This window comes from Vanellus vanellus (genome assembly GCF_965231255.1).
Source record: "Vanellus vanellus genome assembly, chromosome: 3".
In the NCBI taxonomy this organism is placed as follows: domain Eukaryota; kingdom Metazoa; phylum Chordata; class Aves; order Charadriiformes; family Charadriidae; genus Vanellus; species Vanellus vanellus.
Genome location: NC_138907.1, coordinates 35,620,755 through 35,644,604, shown reverse-complemented (window position 1 = coordinate 35,644,604; position 23,850 = coordinate 35,620,755). Strand labels below are relative to the sequence as shown.

The 23,850-nt window shown below is 48.0% G+C and overlaps 1 protein-coding gene across 2 annotated transcripts in view; it reads right to left on the bottom strand.

Annotated features, from left to right (window-relative positions):
• Positions 1-23,850, bottom strand: part of MDGA1 (MAM domain containing glycosylphosphatidylinositol anchor 1) — a gene marked incomplete at both ends in the record, with an annotated part of 150,702 nt that overhangs the window by 89,256 nt on the left and 37,596 nt on the right. For both annotated transcript variants that reach the window (XM_082481839.1, XM_082481838.1), the window contains 4 exons: positions 66-198; positions 3,401-3,597; positions 7,982-8,156; positions 10,947-11,086. In XM_082481839.1, coding sequence (XP_082337965.1) covers positions 66-198; positions 3,401-3,597; positions 7,982-8,156; positions 10,947-11,086 — 645 coding nt within the window. The remainder of the gene's footprint in view (positions 1-65; positions 199-3,400; positions 3,598-7,981; positions 8,157-10,946; positions 11,087-23,850) is intronic.

The following is a 23,850-nucleotide window of genomic DNA, read 5'->3' as shown; positions in this document are numbered from 1 at the left end:
GGGTAATGGCTGTTGAGCAGGCGAGAGGTCAGAGGGCTGCGGGGACCCTCTGTGTCCTCTCTTACCTGTGGTGTTTGTGAGTTGGAAGGTGATGGATTTGTCAGGGATGCTGCAGACGTTGCGGACGGACACCTGGCACGTGTAGCTGGCATAATCCTGGGGCCGCAGGTTTTTCAGCTTCAGGACTTTGGTTTCACCCTGGGAGTCGGGAACAAAGAGGAGAAAAAAAGAGAGGTGTACAAAGCACAGCTCATCATTGCAAGTCCATAACCTGTCCCAAAGTTTACAGATCGCCAACAGCCCCCATCAAAACCTCAGGGAACTGTGCAGACTCCAAGCCCCCCTAGCTACGTATAAAGGAGGCACAAAATGTTTGCAGTGGTAACTCCGGCTCCAGGATTTCTCAAAACACCCAACAACCGACTGACATTTAACCTGACATTAATGCCGAAAAGGTCTAGGCATAATTTCTCATCAGCTGTCGTCAGAATCATCTTGCGGAATTTGAAAAACCTTAAACGTCCCAGAACATACCCTGAGATCTCACACCGAGATGTTGGTAGGAACCCAAGGGACATCATTGGGGTCTCAACATTGCAAAACCAAAGTAAAACAGAGCAGACTCAGGCATTAATGCTGGCCTATATATGACAAGTTCAACAGTTAAGCTGTACAAGTTTGCAGTACAGGGGAAAAAAAGGATAATTCAGAGAAATACGCAAAGAACCTCCCAAAACTTTTGATTTCTCTTCACCGGATCCTAATCTCATTTATGCTGGTGTAAATGCAGAGTGACTGCACAGGCTTTGATAGTTTTTTTCTCGTACTATGCTAAGAATCAAACAAAAAAAATCATTCCCAAGTACTCCATTAGTTACTGGCTTGTTACAGAAACAGAATCAAGTTGTTAAATTAACAATAGATGTGTTCAGTAGATTTTTATTTGTGGAATGCGGAAAGCTGAGATGCATCCTGTGGTTTGCACACCCTGCGGTTCGCACACCCTGCAACTCCTATGTCTTTCTACGACAGCTTGTCACTGTTGTTCTCCTTGTGTTTGCCTAAATCTCTTTTGGAGAAACCATTCCATAATTGCCTGAAAATGTGAGAAGGTTTCAGCATGACAAATCCTCTTGAGGACAACCTCAAGGGACTGGACGATGAGCTCAGGCATGCTAATATGCAGAGAACAAGCATCTGAACTGAGTCAATTAGAAAGATAAATACCTAGGAGACCAATAACCCTGTGAAAGTCCTGTCCCCTGAGATTTGTTGCTATGCCACACAAATGATGGCGTTTACAATGTGCATGTCAACTACCTACTTACAGGGTCATATGTATCCTGTTTATCGATTCGTAAATGTTGGGTAAGTGTGTATAAACCTTCAGTGTAAATAAGTTTTAAAAAAGCTTAAACAGTAAAGTCTTCACCTCCTTTTTAATGTAAAAGCCCACCCAAAACTGACACTGGTACCAGTTCATCTCTAAGACAATATTATAAAGCCCTGCAAAGAGTGCTTTGTTAAACGTTGTGCATTTGAGCTCCAGCAAGATTTTCCCCTCCCAATAGTGTTGTAGAACTGTGTTTTTGTTAACTTCAACTCTCACCAACCAGAACATACAGGTTTATTCTGCTACCGAGGAGAGGACCATAAGGGCATGCCTGTGTGAGCACAGCAGTCCTAACACCCTCTCTCAGAGCTGGGAATGACCCATCATGGTGGGAACGTTGCCTGACAGGAGCTGCAGGATGCTGGGTCATTTACACGTTAATGCTGCAACACGGTGAAATTCTGCCAGATGCCTTATTTAGCTGAAGAAGATATCTCAAGTCCCAAGACATCCTCTCATTAAGCAACGTCTCCTGTTAATTACACCGAGCTTAGTGAAAGTTGGAAGAGCCCATGGTGGCTTCCTCTAAGGCCAGGGATGTCCTAGTTGGGTGTCACATAGCACTGGACTAGACAAAGCTCTCTTCAGGGCCCAACAGCAGTGCTGATCTACCACATTTCTGCAAAACTGCCACTAACCTGCAGCTCCCTCCTCTCTCCTCATCCCCCTGAATGTTTCCATTTGGCTGCCCGTTTCCACGACGTACAGAGATGGCGTGTTTCAATAAAATATGAACACGACTACATTAACAGGTTGCCTGGAGCATCGCTCAGAAATCCAACTCGGCCAGAATGCGCTCAGGACCCAGCTTTGGGAGCGCGAGGATGAAACGGGTGCCCTGGGGAGCGGCTCTTTCAGCCTTCCATTCCCACCCATCACTGCCTCGTGCTGCCGAAAGGCCTTGCTGGAAGCACTGGGGCTGGTTAGCATCTGAAGGACATTTGGAGCCAGAGCTCAGCTTAGGATAACATGCCCAGAGTGCCTTGGCAAAAGAAAAGTTCCCCTCCGTCTCCCACCACGTTGGCGGGCTAATTACTGTGAAGAAAGTGGTGTTCAGAGGGGTAAGTCCAGGATAGGCAAACAGGAGAAGCAGAAAGGATGTGGATACACTGTCACAGGACGACAGTGAGAAAGCGCCCAGGCAGTTGGGCTGCCTTCTGTTGCTTATGGCCATGAGGAAAAGCTCGTCATCATTTGCCTCATGGATCCCACAGCAATTCCTGCTATTCACTCACACTGCTAAACAGGAAGCAATTCCCCTGATTTATGGAACTGGGGCACTCAATTGAGAAAAAAAAAAATTAGTAATGGGAGACAGAGGAGACCCAGTCTTGGGATTGTTTGCTTGGATTTTAGTCTTGGCCATCCAACAGCCATGTAATCTCAAATTATTGCGTACAAGTATCTAAAGAGTGGTTGAAGGAGGATGGAGCCAGACTCTTTTCAGTGGTTCCCAGTGACAGGACAAGGGGCAATGGGCACAAGCTGGAACATAGGAATTTCCATTCAAACACAGGAAAAAACTTCTTTACGGTGTGGGTGACAGAGCACTGGCACAGGCTGCCCAGGGAGGTTGTGGAGTCCCCTTCTCTGGAGATTTTCAAGACCCGCCTGGATGCAGTCCTGAGTAATGTGCTCTGGGCAATCCTGCTTTAGCAGGGGAGTTGGACTAGATGATCTCTAGAGGTCCCTTCCAACTCTGAAAATTCCGTGATTCTGTGATTCCTTAGGGGAGCTGTGACCTGCTCTCAGGGACAGTGCCAAAAAGGGGAAGCAAATTCTAGGTTGTCAAACTCCCTCATGTTGCTCTGCTCCTCTTGTCCCCTGGGAACCCGCATACAGAAATAGGGTCTACCAGCCCTTTTGGAGTCAGTGCTCCTTGCAGTGGCCACCACCCTCCCCCCAGCATTGTAATCCATATGGAGAAAGAAACACCATCCACTACAGAGTGCCCTGCATCAGCAAGATGCTCAACATAAGCTGGTGGATATTTGGGTTTTTTGTTACCTGTGTGTAGAGAGGTTCATAGATGTCCACGCCATTGTCCTGACTGTGGGAAAGCGTCTCAGCTCCCCGTTTCCAGATGAAGCGAGCTGGTGGGTTGGAGTTGACAGTGCAGCGGAGGAAGACAGTCTTCTCCTGGTAGAAGCTGCCACGTACATCGCTGATAGTCTGGTGAACGGTGAGAACAGGTTCATCTAGATCTGGAAGGAAGGTAAGGAGGGCCGCAGCAGTTGTTAGTGAAGCTTGGTCTGCACGTACAGCCTGCAGAGCAGACGATGCTCCAGGCACCATAGAGGAGAGGGGAAGTTCCCACACATTTGGCTGATGACAACTGCTGAATTAAGAGCTAATCTGAGGGCAGGTAACACAAACAGTATTTAAAGAGAACAGATAGGAGAAGCAAAAATTCTCCCGCTCACCACGCAACCTTCAGAGAATAGAAAGCACCTTCCGGTTTGCAGATTTCATGTGGTCCTCAAGCAAACTGCCTGTCTGCCACATGCCTCTCAGACCAGTGGGCTGCTTCACCTTCCTCAACGACACACCACACCCTAAATCACTGCTCTTTACTTCAGTGAGAGGTCAGAAGGATCCCGGGAAACTCTGCTCCACCGTCATTTCTTCTGCTTCCACTTTCCATATTCCTCCTGAAATCATGGGGTTAAGCCCATGGTGTGAGATGCCCACACAAAGGACATCACAAACCTTCAAGTCAAGGGGTGAGAGCAGAAGCCAGGACAAGATCAAGGAGTTGAGATGGAGAGTCATCTCCTAGACAGCAGCAAGTCTCGTGGGGTGCCATGGGAACAGGAGATGCAAGACACTGGAAATGATATGTACAATTTCTCTCTCTTCCTATTAAAATATCCTCTGCGTCTTTTCTTCTTTTCAAGGTCTGTGCCGACTCTCCCTCTTCAGCCACTTCTACTCACTGCATCCCTATCACTCACCCCTAAACTGATCCGATTCTTTTCTGTTTTCTCCCTTTATGAAATGCTCCTTAAGAAAACGCTCCTTCCAATTCTCTTAACATACCTGCGCCAGACACACAGCTGTCACGTTTGGATCCATGGTCATCAGTCACTTCACTTGCAGTGACACAAGCGATAGCCCTACAGGGCGCATACTTTCTCTATCCACCCAGGGCACACCATTCTCCAGGGACTGCCCTCCTACTAAAAAAGTCATAATTTTCTTGGGCTTTTGGACCAGACACCAATGTTTGAACATCAAGAAAGCATGGGGAAAACCTCAGAGGGGTTCTTCTCCCAGAACCACTTTGAGACTGATTGTGATTAAATGTAAAACTCCCATTTGACAAGATGGGACCTACTGACCCTCTAAAATGGAAATCTGTCCCCATGCCCTTAAGCATGTCTTATAAGGCATCTGCTGAGCTCAGTTGAAGCAATTCTACGTTTTCAGCAATCTTATGACCCCATCTTCAACTGCGAGAAAACTGCTGCCAGCACTGTCTTCTTGCACATGTTAGCAGAGAGGAAGAGGACATGTGCTTATCACCTCCTGCTCTCCTATGCCACCTAATCACAATATTTTAATGTAAAGATTTGTAAGTTTGGAAATCTAACTCCCAGAAAGGAAGGGGGAAGCAGGGATGAGTTTCTACTAACGTGTCATCCAAATAACGCATGTTCTCTGCTGAATCACAAGTGTCAGCTTGTGGATTTGCATATTTTAATGAGCTGTGTGCTTGGTAGACAGCAATTGTAATGGGACCTGAGATTTGTCGGCTTGACCACACCATAGCTTAGAGATATGAGTAGGGCCATTAGCAGAACAATGACAAGGCACACAAAAAAACCCCACCAAAACACAAGCCCAAGGCTGAAATAAAACATACACAGGTGGAGGAAAAAAGGCTCCTCTCCATACAGTGCTGTCTCCATGTGGCTATAGGGTGACTGAATTTTATACCAAATTCTTCTGGACCAGGACCTTGAGCACAGCCTCTCCTCTTTCCCCCTTCTTTGTCCTTAACCCTTCTTTATTTGTTCACACTTTATGTGAGCAGCTCTGTAGCTACCATCCTTCTGAGGCTCCGTTTCTCAGCAGGATGCATGGCAAAACACTTCCCTTACTGATCAAGGAAGATACTTGCCATTCAGGTCTCCTGGCTCCCAGCTACTCCCCACACAGAAAACATCTTCCTTTCAGTTGCTAAACTTTTCCTCCCTCGAATCGTTCAGACTTCTTTCGTAGCAGCCAGCTCTAAGTCTAGTCCTCCTGAGAAAAGCTAAAATAAGACCTACGACGATATGTATGTCCTTGATGTACAAGTAACGCCACTGATGTCAGTGAGCTGCACAAATGATAAACTTGGCCCAAGGCTGCTCATGGAGATGATCACATGGGATGTTTCATGCGCAATATAAGCGTGTAAACATCCATTCTTTCTTTTTCTTTATTTTCCCTCTCTCCCACATGGAAATACTCCAAACAGCAGCTGCCTCTCTGCTAGTATCTAAACAATACTTTAAAGTATATCACTTGATGCCCACTCGGGGCAAAGGAATAACTTGCTACACAGGTTAGTGTTTCCAGTTCAGTATCCTCTTGGCAGCAGTGGTGCTCTCTGCACAACCTCGCCGTCTAATACTAAAAGTATGAGTGAGGAGTAGCGCTAGCTGTCACGGTCAGCAAGGTTCATGTGAGGGTGATTACTTACCTCCAACTTCAAATTGTGATGCAGGGAAAGAAGGGGTTTGTTTTCAAATTCTGGTTCATTCAGCTGAAGGTTGCTTGGGTGAGCGTTCAACAAAAACTGTGGCTTTTCCTATGTGTTCCCTTGTACCTACTGCAAATACTAGCAGAAAATAGTCTCTCCTCCCTAAAAACCAAGTGAGCAGAACAGAGGTGCATTACCAAGTCCATCTGCAGAGTAGATGTTAGTATGAGAAAGCCCTTGGCCACCCCATTAGCCCCATAGTTCTACAGGTCAGAGCTGCACGAGGGACCATGGGACACTACATCACTCTAGCTCCAGTCTGCACCCCAGAAGTAAAGGGAGCATCCTCAGGGCATTAAGCGATTCATGCCACAGTCCTGTTCCTAGAGACGCAGACCCTTCCTGACAAGGTGTCCTACTGAGGCTTGGGAAAAGGAAGTCCCCTTTGAAATGGAGAATTATCATATGACTCCACCACATGTAGGAGAAGAAATGGGCAGAGAAGACAAGCAGATCCAGGTGGATGTCAGAACTCCTCCAAACAAAGCTATGCAATGCCCAAGGAGAAATGCTCATCCTATCCAAAGTGGCTGCTGATGAAGCAACCTACTTTCCCAGTCTGTGGAATGGTGCTCATACCACACTACTACACGGCAGGGTAGGGCAAGGAAGGAACAGAGACGGGAGCTGCTCCAAGCCACATCATACAACTGTGGATCGTGAACCTATCAAAGCCTAAGGATGTTCAAGTCTAATGGCACACTTTGTGAGGGTCATGTCAGGGTTGTAGGGCTGGACAGCAGGACTAAGAGGAAGCAGTCAGGCAGCAGTTGCTGTCAGCAAAGCTCTGCCCAGACTCCAAGCAGCTACTGAGGTTTTGAAGCCTGGAGGTTGCTCCACTGACAGATAACCACAGTGCACTTCAGCACAGAAGACTGTCTTGCTAGGAGTGTGGGAACAGGTGGTGACAGGTTCGGGGAGAGTTCCAGCTGTCTTATCACACTTTACATTTTTTAAGCATCAACTTTTTGCGGGCTAGGCCTTCTCAGAAGATATGAGTGAGGCCCTTAGTGTTACTCAGGTTGGAGAAAACTGGAATAGTGGATAGCCAAGGACAAGGAGCAGAATGGTAATCTTCCCCAAGAGAGCAAATCTCTTGAAGAGTTGCCAAGACCTTAAATCTTGGATTCCTCCCATAGGGGGGTTATGGGATAAATTTAATTACCCTCCATTTTGCTGATAGCATCCCAAGAATAAACAACATTAAGCCAGCATGAGAAACTTTCAAAACTTGGGGCCCAAGGTGGGGAACCACTAACAGTATCGCCAGGACACAAGAAGAATGGACACTGCAACCAGCCAGAGAAACGTTGAGTCACTGAAACCAAGGGGTCCTCACAGATTCCTTCATGTTCACCCCTTCACAGCTCAGCCTCCTCAGGTGCATCCCAGAGTCTTTTGCTCTGCTTCCACCATGCTGCAGAGGTAGCAATGCTGGGAGCAGGGCACTGGTTTCAGGAATGCCCCAAGCATCTGAGGCACTACCAATTTCAAGAAGCATCGGTTTGCTTCAAGCATTGCCAGCTTCAAAGTGAAGACAAAGAAAGCAGAAACCATCTACAATGCTACACCCCAGACAAGTGCTAGGGACCTCTGAAAGTGACAGACATCATGGCACCTAGGTAAGAAGGACTCGTATGGACAGGCAGAGCTGTCTTTTTTGTGGATGGATCTAATCTCCTAGCGAAAAGGGACCTTGGGGACACCACACCAGTCCCTTTGCTCCTGAATCAGGTGCATGTGGTCCTAGGGCAATGCAGTTCCCTGCCGGCCCCGCAGCGAGGCAGAGACATGCAGTAGAACTGTGGGAAGGTCTGGGTTGCCGCTAAACGACTTACACTGCACATCTACTCGAATGGACTTGATGGCAGGGACCCCAACCCCATTTTCTGCTTTACAGTAATAGCGGCCCCCCTGCAGCCTTTGGATCTTCTCAATCCGAAGGGTCTCGTTAAGCACTGACGTCTCTTGGAATTTGTCCGACGCGCTGCCAGCAGTTTTGGTCCATCTCACCTGCACAAGAAGAACGAGAGAAATGCAAGCAATCAGTGACACAAACTAGAGATCCCAGGGGACAGGAGCACTCCCTTTGCTCCTCTTCCCCAGCCATTCTCAAAAATGGGCCCTACAGCAGCACCAGACCTTACAAAAGTGATTTCATTACGTCTCAGTAGACCAGCTGCCGATTCTCATCCATCACCGGTCTCCACGTCTGAGTGTTCAGGATGACCCCTCAGCTCACCCAGACACACACTGCCTGTTTACCACTCCTGCTCTGGTCCTGTAAACCCAGGAACTTGGTTGGTTTTATACCACTATCTGCACAGCACAGGACTTGCAGCATTAAGCCTTGGGACCCCATGTGGCTGGCAGGCCGCAAAGCTACAGCAGACATCAGCTCACAGCTACAGAGCTTTTATTGCAGTCAACACTCTTTTATCTTTCTCTGGACAGCAAGGCTATTTCTGCTGTTTGCTTTTCCAAGTAAGAGTAAGAAAATGCAGTTGCTATCTGGCTCTTGCCCCTTTCCCACAGGGAACCCCTGTGTATGTTATTTTTATAAGTCATCCTTTTGCAGTACACAAGCTGTTACTTTGATTTTAAAGATATAGAAAAGGAAAAGAAAAAATCCCTTCAGATTTCAAGTTATCTTGTATTTTTTGTCCTTATGTTACATGTCTTAAGATCCTCGCTTGCAGGGCAATGGAGCTGCATAATATTTCACGGTAAATGGTTGCAAGAGGACAGCACTCCTAAAGATTGAATAGTTATTCTTATGTCTAGAACGAGGTACAGCCCTAGCAGTGGCAGTACAAGCTTCCCCCTTTTTTCTGCAGTTCAGAAAATGAGAGAGAGAGATGGCTTTTCTCAACCCATTCGTTTCCTATATTCCTTCTAAAAGTTGCTGACTGGTGGTGTCCCACACTGGTGCCCGTCTAGACTCTGGGACTGAGATTCAGCAAGAGCAGCCAACAGAAAGGAGACAGACTTTCATTCAAAATTGGCCACAGATGTGATGGACCAGATACCTTGACGACTCCTCCAGACTTTGCTTAAAGCTCACTGACACGGCCTGATTGATGCTGATGCTCTAAAAAGAGCACGGGTGTCTATATCCCACTCCCAGAGCACTAGGCTGAGCAGATTTTCAGAGCTAATGACCATGGATTTAGTTAGCCTTTGTAGGCTTATTATGAAATTGTCTGAGGACCCCAAGACTCTCAGAGTCTCCTGTTTGCAAGGACACTTCAGCCAGCTCTTTAATCTTTTCAATTTCAATCTCATTTAAGTATTTTGGCCACATTTTCATGCTTTAATGACTGGCTGATAGAAGGGAAAAGAAAAGATTAAACAAAGGTTAGTATAAGAGCTTAGCTGGGGAAGAAATCTATCTGTGAGAAGCAGGGGGCAGAGATAGGATGCATACCACGTTTTACGTGCACGGGTTCCAGCCTCCCTGGTCATGCCTGGTTCCACGCTCTGGTGTTCCCTGTGCATGTCCGGGCAACGACAAGCCACAGTGTTGCCCACTAGCATGCTGTCTGCATCAGGCTCTGCTCCAGCAATCTCTCTGGCTACTCAGGCTCAAATCCCCACAACCTGCCAGCACCTCCCCACACATTCAACATCCTTAAGCAGGGCCAGCCCTACCATCTTCCTCCTTTCTAACATACATAGCTATCATCTGCCCATCACTGTCTCATTTTTGCTGGCCCAGCTAAGACCATTTCCTTTTTATCGTTTCCAGGATATACTTTGATGGATAAACCATTTCAAATCCTGCTGTCTGAGGCTCCCTCCATCTCCTTTGTCATCGCCTCTTAGCCAAGTAGCTCGTCACAAGCAAGTCCACAGAGGTGTCGATTGGTGTATGCAGATGTACGGCTTCTCAGCACAAACATCTTCGGCAGGATTGGGGAAGGGTGTCAAGGCAGCACACGTATCGTACTTGGCTCCCTTGAGTGTATTCTGGCACATCCAGCCTGGTAGAACACATCAGCTGCCACTCCTACCATGCTCTGTCCCAGGGTGGGCAGACCCACGCTCTGGTCCAGTATGTCTATAGACACATCCACACTAACGTTGAACCAGCCTGCTTGAGTATCTCAAGGGTGGGGAGGTGGCTGCATGGGGCTTGAGGCTGTGTAACCCTCTAGGGACCCCAGGGAAGGACTGCAGCAGTTAGCCGAGCTCAGTTCCCTGCCTCTCCACTGAACTGTGACTTTGACCACAGCATGGATATATCCAGCGCTGCAATTCTGAAACTGTCCCTGGTCGGTTGCCATAAAGCAATGACCAGTGGTCTCTCCACAGGGCTCAGTGATGTGCACTACAAACAACTTCCCAAACTCCCCCAAGCAGGTTCCCCTTGTCTGTATATCCAGAGAAGCTGAGAGACTGGTGGACCATGAAGGATCAGCTCCTATGGCCAGTACATGTGGGAAGCCTCCTCTATCCTGTTCAGGCTGTTCCTGCTTTGTAGTAAGAGGGTTAAAGTTTTGAGGGCGGATTATATATACATAATGGATTTTGTTTGGACTTTAATTTTTGGGGGGGACTTTACATACTGAAGACCACTAGAAGGTGGTAGGCTCCTGTAAAGCTTTGTGGACTGTTTTCCATGAAAGTAAGGCTAGATGCTTCATAGCTTAACACGGTAGTGCTTGCGCTATGCGGCATCCCTACCTGACTCCAAGATGTAAGAGACAGCTGGGCAGCACGCTGCCCACAATTCCCCTTTCCGTGGAGACTACAAAGAAGTGCCATGGGGAGCATGGGTGACAGGCAAGACCAAAAGCTTACCTGTGGCCGGGGGTGTCCTGTGACCAGACACTGCAGGACCAGCGTGTCCCCCTCCCGAATTGTGTAAACGCGTTCACTGATGTTGTCTTCCTTCACCACACATGCCTGCCCAGCATGGATGATTTGGGCCTGAGCAGGAGCTGCAGAGAGGAAAGAAGAGGTAAAGAGGGAAACAAGCAGCACCCCAGCTCCTCACGCCCGCTGCCGAGGGTGGCTGCTCCTACGGCAGGGTGGAAGAGAGACCTCTTAAGCCACAGAGGGGAGAAGCCAGACAGTGCTTTGTATGAGACACAAAGGTTCAAGGAGATATAAAATCGAGTGATTTTCCCCATCTCCTGGGCTGCTGGTACCAACTGCTATTTTAAAACCTTTAGTCCTGTTGGGATGAGCAGCTCTAGGCACTGAAAAGCAGAATATGGAGCTTTTTGGGGGGACTCTTCCGCATCGGCTGAGGACCAAGAATTCCCTGCTTTCATCTATTCCCAGAGAGGAGTATGTGCAAGTGGTTAAAGCAGGGACCTAGTCAAATCAAAACTGCTCTACGCCTGTCTAAAACAGTCCTGATTACTATGATTTTCCTTGCAGGGGGCTGGGATAACTACTGAGCAGAGTCAAAAGGGCCTGGAAGCTCTGTACAGCTTTCAGCACACGTCCCTAGAACAGGCACAGCACATACTGCAGGAGAACCAAGTCTTTCCCAAATTACACGGCAACCTATCTCAGCCCTGAGCCAGAGGGAACAGCCTCTGTGGGATCAGGGGACCCAGAATCTCTAGGAATCTCTCCAGCTAGAGCTCCAAGCGAAGCCCTGTCACTTCCAGCCCAGCCAGGAAAACAAGTGAAGACCAGTGCTGTGAAAAAATACGTGGAAAGTAAGTTCCCAGAACAAAGTTTAAAAACTTCATGCCCCGCAAACAGCACCTATGCCCCACTGTAGCCCTGACCAACAGCAGGGCAAGACAAGCTGTAGGAGAACAGAGTTTTTTAAAGAAAAAAAGCCTCAGCTCCACAGTCCTGTGCAAACAGCCCTTGGGCCCCCACTCCAAAAGCGTTTGTGTGATCACTGAAGCGGCTGAGATGTATTGAAGGTGACCGCGCAGCCCAGCGGGACACCTGTGCTTGTTCAAGGGGAAAACTCCAGTCGCACTTCAAGGAACAGAGAAACCCACAAACATGTCTAAGAATCGGTGCCTCGGTGAGAGTCCCCCTGGGATTCTTCCCCGTCTTGCTACAACGCTTCCAGGTGACTCTGGAGTCACAGCTCTAGCTCCCATTAGTGAAATACAACACAAATGAACAAACCACTGAGGAGATGATCAAAGGGTTTAAAGCAACGAGCCTTAGCGAGCCTTAGCGAGCCTTCTGAAACAAGCACAGATTTTGCACAACCTGTTAAAACTGAACTGAGCCCCCACATTTTCCTCAAGGTTAGTTGAGCTTCAAACACTACTTTCTTTTTCTTTTTTTCTTCGTTCTTTTGGCATGACCAAAATGCTCTAAACCCAATCACCCGGGCAAGGGAAGTGCTCAGATTTATGCTGGTTTAATCCACCAGTAGCACAGACCTCGGGCAGGCTGGGCTTGGGCAGTGGAGGAGATCTGCCTTTGAGCTCAGCCTGTACAAACTGGTGTCACCACAAGGCACTGGCCAAGCAGCAGTGACACAAAAGTGTCAGGGCTAGTGGGCAGCAAGCTGTTCTCGCTGCTGGGGCTCCGCAGCCTGCCGCGGCCACCCAGCACCCAGGCAGCAGCACAAAAAGATGCTCTTTTTGCACCTCTTCTGTCTTTCCAGCGTGGTGGCACCTTGTTAAAATCATTATTACTGTCCAAACTGTTGACTAACAGAAGCAACGTGTATTTGAATAATATGATGGCACAAACACAGGCGAATCCCTTAGCCTCTCTTGTCTTCCCCCTCTGTAGGGCTCCCAGGAACATGCCTGCCATCGCTTGAGCATCACGGAATGCTGAAACCCACTGTCAAAGCTTCACTGATAGGACTGAGCAGATGAGTGACTCTCCCCTGCCTGGATGGCAGAAGAGTCTTGTTGAACCCAGGAGAAAGCAGAAACCTATATATCTGCATACATATGTGTGTGTCTTTGTATATACATACAGGTAGGGGTGCGTATGTATGGATGCCTATACATACAGATATATACATACATTAAGTAAAATAATGACTTATCAGGAGAAGACACTGTGAATGCTTGTCAAGTGAACAGTAGCAGAGGGATAATTCAGATGCCTGTATAACCTTTGCCAATACACCTTAATCCAAATGACAGTCTCTTGTGCTGTTTCAGCCCCTGGATCAGTCCTCTGCAGACCTGCCATTACACCTTTAAACCCACGTGCACTGCAGAGCATCGCTCATGGTGCTGAGACCCAGGCTGTGACACTGAGGAATCCCTCCTCTATGATTAAAAGAGAGACTTTGGCCCTTCCCATCCTGTACGACATCCCCCCCCCCATCTCTGACTCATGCTACCGCATTTCAGTGGGGTCCTGGCACCCTGCAGCAGCAAAGCTCTCATAACCTCTCTTCACAGTCTCTGGGCTGCATTTGCTGGCTGGTGGCTCCATTCTCCCTTTGCAAACATGGCCTTGCTGCAAAAACTAATTTCCAGCCACCCCATGGAGAATTGGAATATTTATCTGCAGCTCTAGCTCCCAGTTAAATGCTTCCTTAAGTTGCTCTGCTGTACCCCACATGGTATACTACGTAAGTCTTTCAACTTACACTTCTTTTCCTTTGGCCATCCCACTTCCATAATTTAACCTGTCTTCTGTAACCCTTTCCTGCCTAAAGGCATTTCTACATGGGGTATTTCCACAGCAAAATCATTAGGTACAGTGGTACAGATTTAGAGGGGTTTTGTACAACTATTCTGGTGCCAAAATACCTTGTGGTTATTTGCTGGTGTCTCTCCGAGTTCAACAGAAATACTATTTAAACTAATCCTTATTTGGCACTACAAAGCATTACATAGCACTAGTCTACAACAAAACAGACCTGTCCTCCCCTCCCAAATACTCTCTGGATCCACCGAGCTGTAATGAAGTTTACAAGCAAGCGCGTGCACATCCAGCTTTGTTCATAGGTGTTTTAACTTACTTCTGTTACCATCACTAATACCTTTCAGCCATAGTCATTGGAAAGAGACATCCCTTTAAGTGAGTCCCCACTGTTTAAGCTGCAACACCTCTCTTGCAATCACAGCACCGGGTTCCCAGCAGAACAACAACCATTTTTCCATGTCTTAAATGCCATATCATAGAATCATAGACTCATAGAATTATCTAGGTTGGAAGAGACCCTTGGGATCATCGAGTCCAACCATCTACCCTACTCTACAGAGTTCTCCCCTACACCATATCCCCCAACACCACATCTAAACGTCTCTTAAACACATCCAGGGATGGTGACTCAACCACCTCCCTGGGCAGTCTATTCCAATGCCCGACCACTCTTTCTGTGAAAAATTCTTTCCTAATGTTCAGTCTAAATCTACCCTGTTGGAGCTTGAAGCCATCCTCTCTTGTTCTGTCATTAATTACCTGTAAGAAGAGACCAGCACCAACCTCTCTACAGCGTCCTTTCAAATAGTTGTAGAGAGTGATGAGGTCTCCCCTCAGCCTCCTCCTCCTCAAACTAAACAGTCCCAGCTCCTTCAACTGCTCTTCATATGATTTGTTTGCTAGGCCCTTCGCCAGCTTCGTTGCCCTCCTCTGCACTCGCCCCAGCACCTCGATATCTCTCTTGTATTGAGGTGCCCAAAACTGGACACAATACTCGAGGTGTGGCCTCACCAGTGCTGAGTACAGGGGCACAATCACCTCCCTACTTCTGCTGTCCACGCTATTTCTAATACAAGCCAGGATGCCGTTTGCTTTCTCAGCCACCTGGGCACACTGCCGGCTTATATTCAGCCACTTGTCAATTAGAACCCCCAGGTCTCTTTCTGCCAGGCAGCTTTCCAGCCACACCTCCCCAAGCCTGTAGCGCTGCATGGGGTTATTGCGGCCCAAGTGCAGAACCCAGATCTCTCAGAAGGGAGCTCAGAAAGGTTGGGGCTGTCTTGGAGAGAAAAGCACTTGGGTAGATGGCACAGGAGCCTGAGGAACTCTGCCTTGGATTACAGCTTGACCGTAGTGAAGTGGCGGGGTGCTGAGCAACGAACCAACCCCGCTCTTAATGGGATTGCTTCAAATCACAACATGAGACCCGGGAAGGTCTCCGTTCCAAGCTCAGCCTGCCACGGCACACAAAGGCTGCGAAAGTCACCTCTTGCCGTATTACAGATGGGCAGAGAGACTGTGAGGATTAATTGCACTTTTAATGTGCTTGAGCAGAAAGAATACATTATTGTTTGACATCATCCCCGGTCTCCTGGAGGATTTCAGCATGCGGGCCGTTTGTGCACTGCCAGCACAACAGGACGGCAGGGCCGTGCCTGTCAGAGTAAACAGTTTCACAGAAGGCCCTTAGGAGGGAAAAGAAAGGCTGGAGCACGAGGCCAGATGCTGGAGGTGAAACAATAATCTCAGTCTTCCACGAAAAACGACCCTAGCATAGATACAGCCTGCCCTGCTAAGTCCTGCTGGAGCAGAATCCCTCTCTTCAGGCTGGCAAACCCTGAAGAAGAGGTCCAGGGAAGACCTCCGCAGGGATAGAGAGGGCAGGCTGTTCCCTACCCCTTTTTCCCAACATTTTGAGGGACAGATGCCTCATCCATCACTTCCCTTCCACTTCCAGGTAAGAGATCAACACTAAGGGAAGGTTCCCAACACAGAGTCCTCCAGAGAAACTGGGCCAGCCAAATATCGAGTGCCAGATGCTTTACAAAAGGAAAAATTCAGGCTCCGAACGTGCAGCATTAGGCCCTCCTTGGGAAAGGGCTGGTTTGCAATGCATTTGGCCTCTGCACTGAGATTTCCTACTATGCTTTCACTTGATATATTTACACATTAAAACAAAAGGAAATTGGAGCGGATAAAATAACTTTATTCCCAGTGCAGTGTACTGTACAATGTTATTATTACCATAATCTGGAAAGTTTATGAGACTCTTGGTGCTTAGAGGTTGCTAATATCATTAAAATGCAGAAAAGAAGAGAGAAATGGTCTTTTGGAGAGGAATGAGTAATCTTCATTTGGTTTCACAGGTCTAGCCATTCATCTTTTTGAGCCTGAGATCCCATCGCTACAATGGCAATGATGAGAGCTCCTTCACAGAGAGGGTGGTAAGAGACAAATACCGCATCAACGCTCCCTCAGTCAGTCACCAACCCCAAGGGCAGTCTGCTCACCCCTTTTGCGGCACAGCCAGCAGCTGGACTTTACTGCTGCCTTCCCAGCAGGCTAACACTAGCTGTCACTGTTAGACTCTGCCCCGTCGCCACCTTTGCCACCTGCACGTGTCCTGCAGATGGCCTCAGGAATGAAGAACGCGCATCTCCAAAGCTGCTGACCCAGCACCCACAGCTACACACACACACAGAGGGACACTGACGACCACCTCTGCGACCACCCTCCTGCAGAGACTCATGCTGCACCTGGAGCTTTCCCTCTTCCTCAGACCTAATCAACCACCCCGCTTTGCATGGCGGCCAATGCCCTCCCATACATCTGCTGTAATTATAATTCAGCCTCTTCTGCACGTAAACTAGGCAAAGAAACCAGGGTCCTTCCCCACCCCTGTTCAAAGGCTCCCAGGACTCACAGTGCTGAGCTACATAGGAGCAAGAGGAGGAGGGGGCTTTGGCTGCTAATCTGCTGCTTAAACCTCTCAAGAACCTGCCTGTCTCCTTCCCTCACCCTTCCCCTCCTGAGCAAGTGGCGTGTAAGGGATGCATCTTGAAGGGGTTTCCCAGAAAAGCGAAAAAATACAGTGTTTATGGAACACGTGGGGCTGAATAAGCATTTCATTAAGGAAATCCACGTGTAGCATTCTTTGCTCAACAGCCACTCTCAGTAACTCTCAGTCCACGGGTGGAATTGCCCTGCGGCACCGTTAGTTGCAGACCCTGCACGGCAAAGCACCCAGGGAGGGTCTCGGGCCTTGAAGTCACTGCTTTAGTCAGCATTTTATCCAATCTGTTCATGCAACGCACAACTCCGCTTGAAGAGCAGGGGCACACAAACACGAAGACCTCTGAGGAAGGGGTCACGTCCCCTTAGCAGAGCACAAAGAGAAGCCACCACACAAGTAAAGGGAAGAGACGTGCTAGCAACACTCCGCAGGAGCGAGGAAGGTCTAGTGGGATGGGAAGGGTCCGCAGGGGCAGCATCCTGACGGTCAAACACAACACGTTGCTCATGCCTGCTCTGGGAGGGGATGGCAGCTGCCTTGTTGTGTGCTCCATCACGATTCAGCTGGTCTCATTGATTGCTCCGCTGTGGATGAAGACCACAGGCTTTGCTGAAACTTTCGACAAAACAAATTAACCAGGCCAGCTCCAGCCCACAATGCAGGGCATGATATCGATGGGCCATTTGAAAAGGAAAATTCACTCCAGCTTGAGGACAATTATGGAAATAATAATACACAATCAGCGTCCATTAACACTGTCAGCAGGGCTGTGGATCAATAGCGTATTAATGGCTGAAGAAAGATCGCCCGTACCTATCAGCAGTTAAGACCCGCACAACAGCGGAGGGAGATGGCAGTGGGCGGGTGTAATCGAGCCCAGGCACCGGACAGCTTTGCACAGCCTACCCAGGGGGGAACCCCTGTCACTGCCACTTTCTCAACACATTCCCTGGCTGCTTGCTTGGCAGCTTCCGTCCTCCACACCTCACCCTCTCCCAGCCTCTCTGCCCAGCACAACAGCAAAGGGTGTGCAGCCCCTGCAGGGAAGTCCCCCAGCTGAAGCTGCCCAGGACAGCTTAGCCTGATTAGGCGCCAACTTTTAGCACAAGGTCCGGTTGGCGCCACAGCAGAGAGGGAGGTTATGCAGAAGCCCCCAGGGATAGCTGAGGAGCAAAGCGCATCCACGGTCCCAGGTTTCCTCCCACTTCTTGGACTTCTCTCTTGCCCAAGCTCCTCCTGTTGACTCTTCCAACATGGTGTGCTGCCTGGGCAGCTCTGCGCTATCAAAAGTCTGTCCTAAACCAAAAGCCACCAGGAAGCCCTCCCTGCATGTTGACGCTAAGGGTTACAACCCCAAGCAAGACAGATCTCCACTGAGGCTCTTTTGCTCCCATGCATCAGTGTTCTCACTGCAGCCCAAACCATGTATGCTCAAAAAAAATATATATATTCTGCTTACTGTACTCCTAGCCTAAATTTGCAGCAGGGAACACGTCATATTTCAGCAGCAAAATGTCTGACTCCATTGGTATGTGTACACTGATCATGATTAAAACACAAACATCAATCCACCCACAAAAGAAACATAGCCACTTCCGAGATATGCAAAGCAACCGTGTCTACCCCTACACAACACTCCATAGCACCCTTGAGTAAGAAGAGAAGAATATAATTTTCAATGGGAAGTGCACAGAGAAATGACAGAGTTGTGGAAAGTAATCACAGAGCATGAAACTTGCCTACTTAAAATAGCATGGGATTTTTTTAATTTTTTTTTTTTTTACTTTGAAGAGACCAAGACTAGGTCTTTACATCTCTGGCTGATTACATCTCCAGAAACCGAGTTACCTTTTGCAAAGCTCAGCCAGATGATTTGCACGGTCTTAAAATAATTTTTTGCTTAATCAATGTCACTTCCTTGAAGCATCTCAATAGTTTTGTTTCTTTTAGAAAAATGCCAGCAACAAAATCATGTGAGATGTCATGAATAGCAGGTACACCCCCCAGTGACAGCAACACCTGCTCCCGAGACCTTCGTTCAGTTTAAAACTAAAGAGGTATTGTGTGCTTTACTAAAGTATCAGAGTCACCAGATCATCACTGACACCCCTATTCCCCAGTCCCCAACTCCACTGCCTCGGTAGTTTTCCTAGGTGTTCCCAAACTTTTCTTACATAGGTCCACCTAACTGCAGAGTATCAAGCAGCAGAGCAAAAGCAATCGGCAACTATGTTTGATAGGAATCAAGTGACAGATGTTACACGCACAACATTACGATGGCATAAACTCTTCATCACTACCTAGGCTCATATGCCCGAGTGGAATTTGTATAGATGACTCAATGCCAGCAATATTAAGTAGGTTGTCTCCAAATCTGTAGGGGCTCCAGATATGGCGGCAGTCAAAGCCTGCACCTCAGCGATACTGTCCTGGAAGCTTCTAGCTTTGGTTAGAAAATGAAAAAAGCGTGTCTGTCTTTTAATGGCCATAAAAGAGACTTTATCATCTTTCCCAACCCACTTCCCACTGTGCCAGCTTCAGAGCCCGAGCTCTATCTCTAAATTTTCCTGCAAAACCCAATGAGCCACAGAGCCATGCTCAGGCGAGGTGATCCTGCCAAGCTGAGTGCTCAAAGCATTGTGCTTAAAAAAACATTTCTTGTCTGGTTGCTACTTAAAACTCCTAAGCATTTTAGGGGAAAACACAAATAAGGCAAGCAGCTTGGGGGAGAAATCAGGCATCCCCCATTCTGGAGACCACCGACAGACCAACTTGTTTGTCAGCTGGTAAAACATCCAAAAAATGAAATGGTCCAGTCAGAGAAAAGAGGGCTGCAAAGAGAGGAACTCAACTGGACATGGGCAGCACAGACACCAGCTTATCCTGCCCATGTGCTGCAGGAACCGTCCCCAGAGGACGGGCCACCACCGGGCTCCTTGGCAGGTTTGACTCCTTGCCTCCCTCACCAGGTCTGTAAGTCCCTCGAGTCAACCTGCAGCTGCTCCATGCACTCACCACCCTCTGAAGGAGAAGGCACCCATAAAACCTGCAGAACCTCTGGCCTTTGTAAGCCCTCGTGCTCTCAGCTTCCAGCGTTGCCCATCACCAGGAGCCTCCGAGCAGCCGGTTCGCAGGAGAGCCTAGCCTGCCTCGGCCAGGCAAGAGTCAGCTGCTCTTCATGCATCGCGCGCTTCTGCTTTCCCTTCTCACTCCTCCGTCACAGCCCATGGGAGCCACGGAAGCTGCACGTCCCCACTCAGCCAGGAAAACTGCCTTTCACAGGCACGCTGCAACGTGTCAGCACAGGTAGCAAAGCCCAACAGGCAACATCCTCAGGATCTGCTACTAATCACTTTTGCAAGCAAACGGGCTCCGCTCGGATGGTCCCAGGGGTTTTGCCCCTCTCCTCCCTGAATTCAAGATCAGTTCATTCCCAAAGTCACCATTGGTGCTGCTTGTTTCGCTTCCTTTCAGTTTTTATATTTTAAGCCTCTTTGGTACAACAGTGACTCTTCAACAAAGAGGTCCACATACACAGATCTACAAACCAGCGTACTTTGAAACTCAGCTGTTCTTTCAGTGCTGGACCATTTAACATAGGAGATGAAAGGAGAGCACAACACAGACACTTCATCCCTTCAAAAGGGAGAAAAAAAATACCAATTTGCTAATCATCTGTCGACTAGATTAGCAGCAAAGGTGCACGAACTATAATCAATGAATAACTACAGGCTCCTTTTCATATCAAAAGGGGGAAAAAAAGCATCAGGCAACAGCTGTGGCTCCTGAATCATGGAAAATAACAAAAGGTAGAGGGAGTAGTTTCAAACTGGGTTCCCTGGCTGGCAGAATGCTCCAGACTTTGCTGGTGAGGACTCCACCAAAGTCACGCATACGTGCTAAAACCCAGCCCTGGAAACACAGGAAGAGAGACAGATTCAAGATCCGAGTATGCTAAAAACAATAGACAAGAAAAGTAACAAAAACCAAAGCAGCGTGCAATCAGAGTACACTAACACAAGCTGGGTAAGAATAGCAGTTTTTCCATGAAATTCCATCTGGTGCTGTTCAAAATGCTGAACCTTGAGGCCCAAATTCTTCAATGCTGAGGTGGAAACTGGGGTCTGGTGAGCAGAGAAGAGCTGTCCGAGGAGAGGACTTCTCTCTAGATGGAGACCCAAAGGGGACGTTGTACGCTCAGGGCTGCTGACCCCAGAGGGTGGCTGCATGGCTGTGAGGTTAGCAAAGCAAGGACCTTTGGGGGTTTGACTAGCCGGAGCCCCAGCTCGCCTGCAGACCTTCTTGTCCACATGACCAAAGCAGCTCCACCACTGTCAGATGAGCTGCTTCTGCAGAGGCACAGAGCTCAGTGCAGACCACAAAGCCCATTTGAGACGCTGGGTAAACACTCAGGCACTGAATCTATGCTAAATTCTCACCTGTCATGGCTCTGCTGCTTCCAAGGCCCCATCCAGCAGGCTCGGAGGGAGCTGGGGATGTGAGGGCAGTCACGTCGTGATGACAGTGCAAACAGTCCCTCCACGCAGGAGAGGAGAGATTCAACAAATGGCCGTGTTTACCTGCTGCTACATGCAGCCTCCACAGAAAGTGAAAGGCTATTTCAATTGTGAAACGGAGTAGGGGTGGAGGGAAATCACTGCAGGAGCCAGAGGGTGGTAAGAGCCACAAGAATGAGGCTGAAATAAAATTTCACTGAAAGCTTCTTTTGTTCTCGCCATAGTTAGAAAGAGCTGGAAATACAAACGCTACCCTTAATTCAAGTATCTAAAATCCGATTTGGTTACTGAAAAGTGGCGGGCAGCAGGGACTTGTCTCTGTCCGAAGCTCTATGCACAGCGGTACCCATCCCACAGGCACCCCAGGTCCCCTGCAGCAAAGTCACTTCCCCAGGGATGAAAACGCAGTGGCTGCACGCGATCAGCTCTCAGCCCCAAGCCACTTCGTGGGGGACAGGGAACCGCGGCACAAACCCCAGCACAACCACTCTACTGGCAACCCTGGCAGAGTTGCCAAGGACCCAGGGGACAGCAGAGACTTGGCACCCCTCTGCTGGGTGCTTATCTGCTCCCAGCAAGAGCAGATTAGAGACGGGGTGCTGCTGATGATACAGGGATGCTGCTGGTGATACAGCCCCTCGGTGGAAAGAAGCCTTTGTGCGTTGTTCCCATACAGGCCCTCACAAAACACTCATGCTTTTGTCCCCCAAGCAGTGCTGTTAGGTGGGGAAATGCTGCTAACTGCACGCTACCAGCTGGGGAAGACAAAGAAATGAAATGGCTTGTCCATCGTCAGGCGGGAAGCCTGAAGCACAGCCAGGGATCATTCCCTACCTAATTCCAGTCTAGCGCCTTATAATGCAAAGGCCAAATTTTAGCCTCCAAGGCTGCCTAATACAGCACTAAAAATTCACATTCACGGGGAGCGGGGGGAGAAAACTTCTTGTGAAACACAGAAGGGTTTACTCAAGAAAAACTGGTTTCCTCTGGATTTTCTCCCATATCCCTTTTCGCCAGCACAAGGAACTCGAGCCTGAAAACTACTGCCAGCAAGCAAAATGACCTAGAGAGGGAAAAGCAAATATGACAGCTCAACTCCACCCCAAAGGAAGAGAGACAACACCAAAAGGAAATGCCAGCAAGTTGTCATCAAAGCTGAGGCAATGGGGGCTGCGTGACACCCCTGGAAATCAAGCCAAGGAATGTTTTATCTTGACAGCATCCTTTACACCCCTGCAGTGCCTGTGGTGTGCAGAGTCCTAGCAAGTCCCCAGTTCTTTCCCTCTCGAGTACCAATAATTAATAACCACAACCTGGCAGACAAGCGAGCAATTCCCTCTTGTTCCGATAAGAGGAGCTGACATCTCTCTAACCCCAGCCACCTCCATTGTTTTATTCTCTTTGTTTATTGATCCTTTTATGCACATAATGCAAATTGACATTTAATAATTCAGCTGAGTTAATGGTGCTTAAATATTAAAAGGCATTTCTTTTTTAATTAGCTGTAGCAAAATAGGCAACAAAGGAGTGCTAGATAGATGCCATTTAAAATGCTCTCATCCAAGTTCTCTGGCATTTTTCTAGGGACGAGAAAGAACAGTTCAAGAGAAATTCTGTACAAGTCTCCTACTCTCGCTAGGAAGGTAACTAACCCACAGAAGCGTTTACAGAGGCTTTGATTCATACAGCATATTCATCTCTGTCACCTCTTTGTTTTCTCTCCCTTCTGCTCTTCTCCTAATAAAGACAGAGGGGAGGGGAAGGAGCGACAGAGGGTAGAAGAAAAATCCTTCCCTGTAAGAAGTGCCATCGCTGGTGACCAGCACCCACACTACCCAGTGCAGATGCAGAAGCCTTCTGATACGTCACTGCAAGACCTGCAAGCAGGTGAAAACAGCTACAAGGAAAAAGTACACACAGCTGATTGAAGAGTTACAAACAGCACAAAAATCTTGCAATTATTCCCCGGGGCAAGAATAATTAATCCAGCAAATAAATTTAAGATCATACTAAAAAAAAAGAATTCCAGATGTAGCAGGGTAAGGGAACATATCTTTCTTTTTCTTCTGTTCATTATGCCAAAGGTTGAGAATGAGAGGGAAAAAATGCACGTTTTCTTTAAACCTCAGTCTCATCTCAGCTGGAGCCAATGGTAGTAATACATCTTAGTCATAACGTTGCTCGTGTATGGCAACACAACTGCAGAGAGCTGGTATTATTTGGGCTGTTTTAACTGCGCGTACCTCTTCTCCTAATTAGCTCTTATTCTAAGTCTTGGATTGGTTTGAGTTTGGGATAATGATCTCCCACCTGACCCAGAGCAGAACCATGTAGTCACAATAATTAGATATGGTAACTGTTAATAACTTAGTTTAATTACAACCTATTTTCTTCAAATTTAGCCTAGACATAAGATTTCAATGAATTTTAATTACACGCCACGTTTGAAGAGCCTGTGCTATTGCATTATTAAGTTAATTCCAGACAAAGAAAGAGACTGACAAACACTAAATTCCTTACTGAGGACACTTAAAAAAAATTAATCTTAATTCAAGCCAATTAATACATTGAC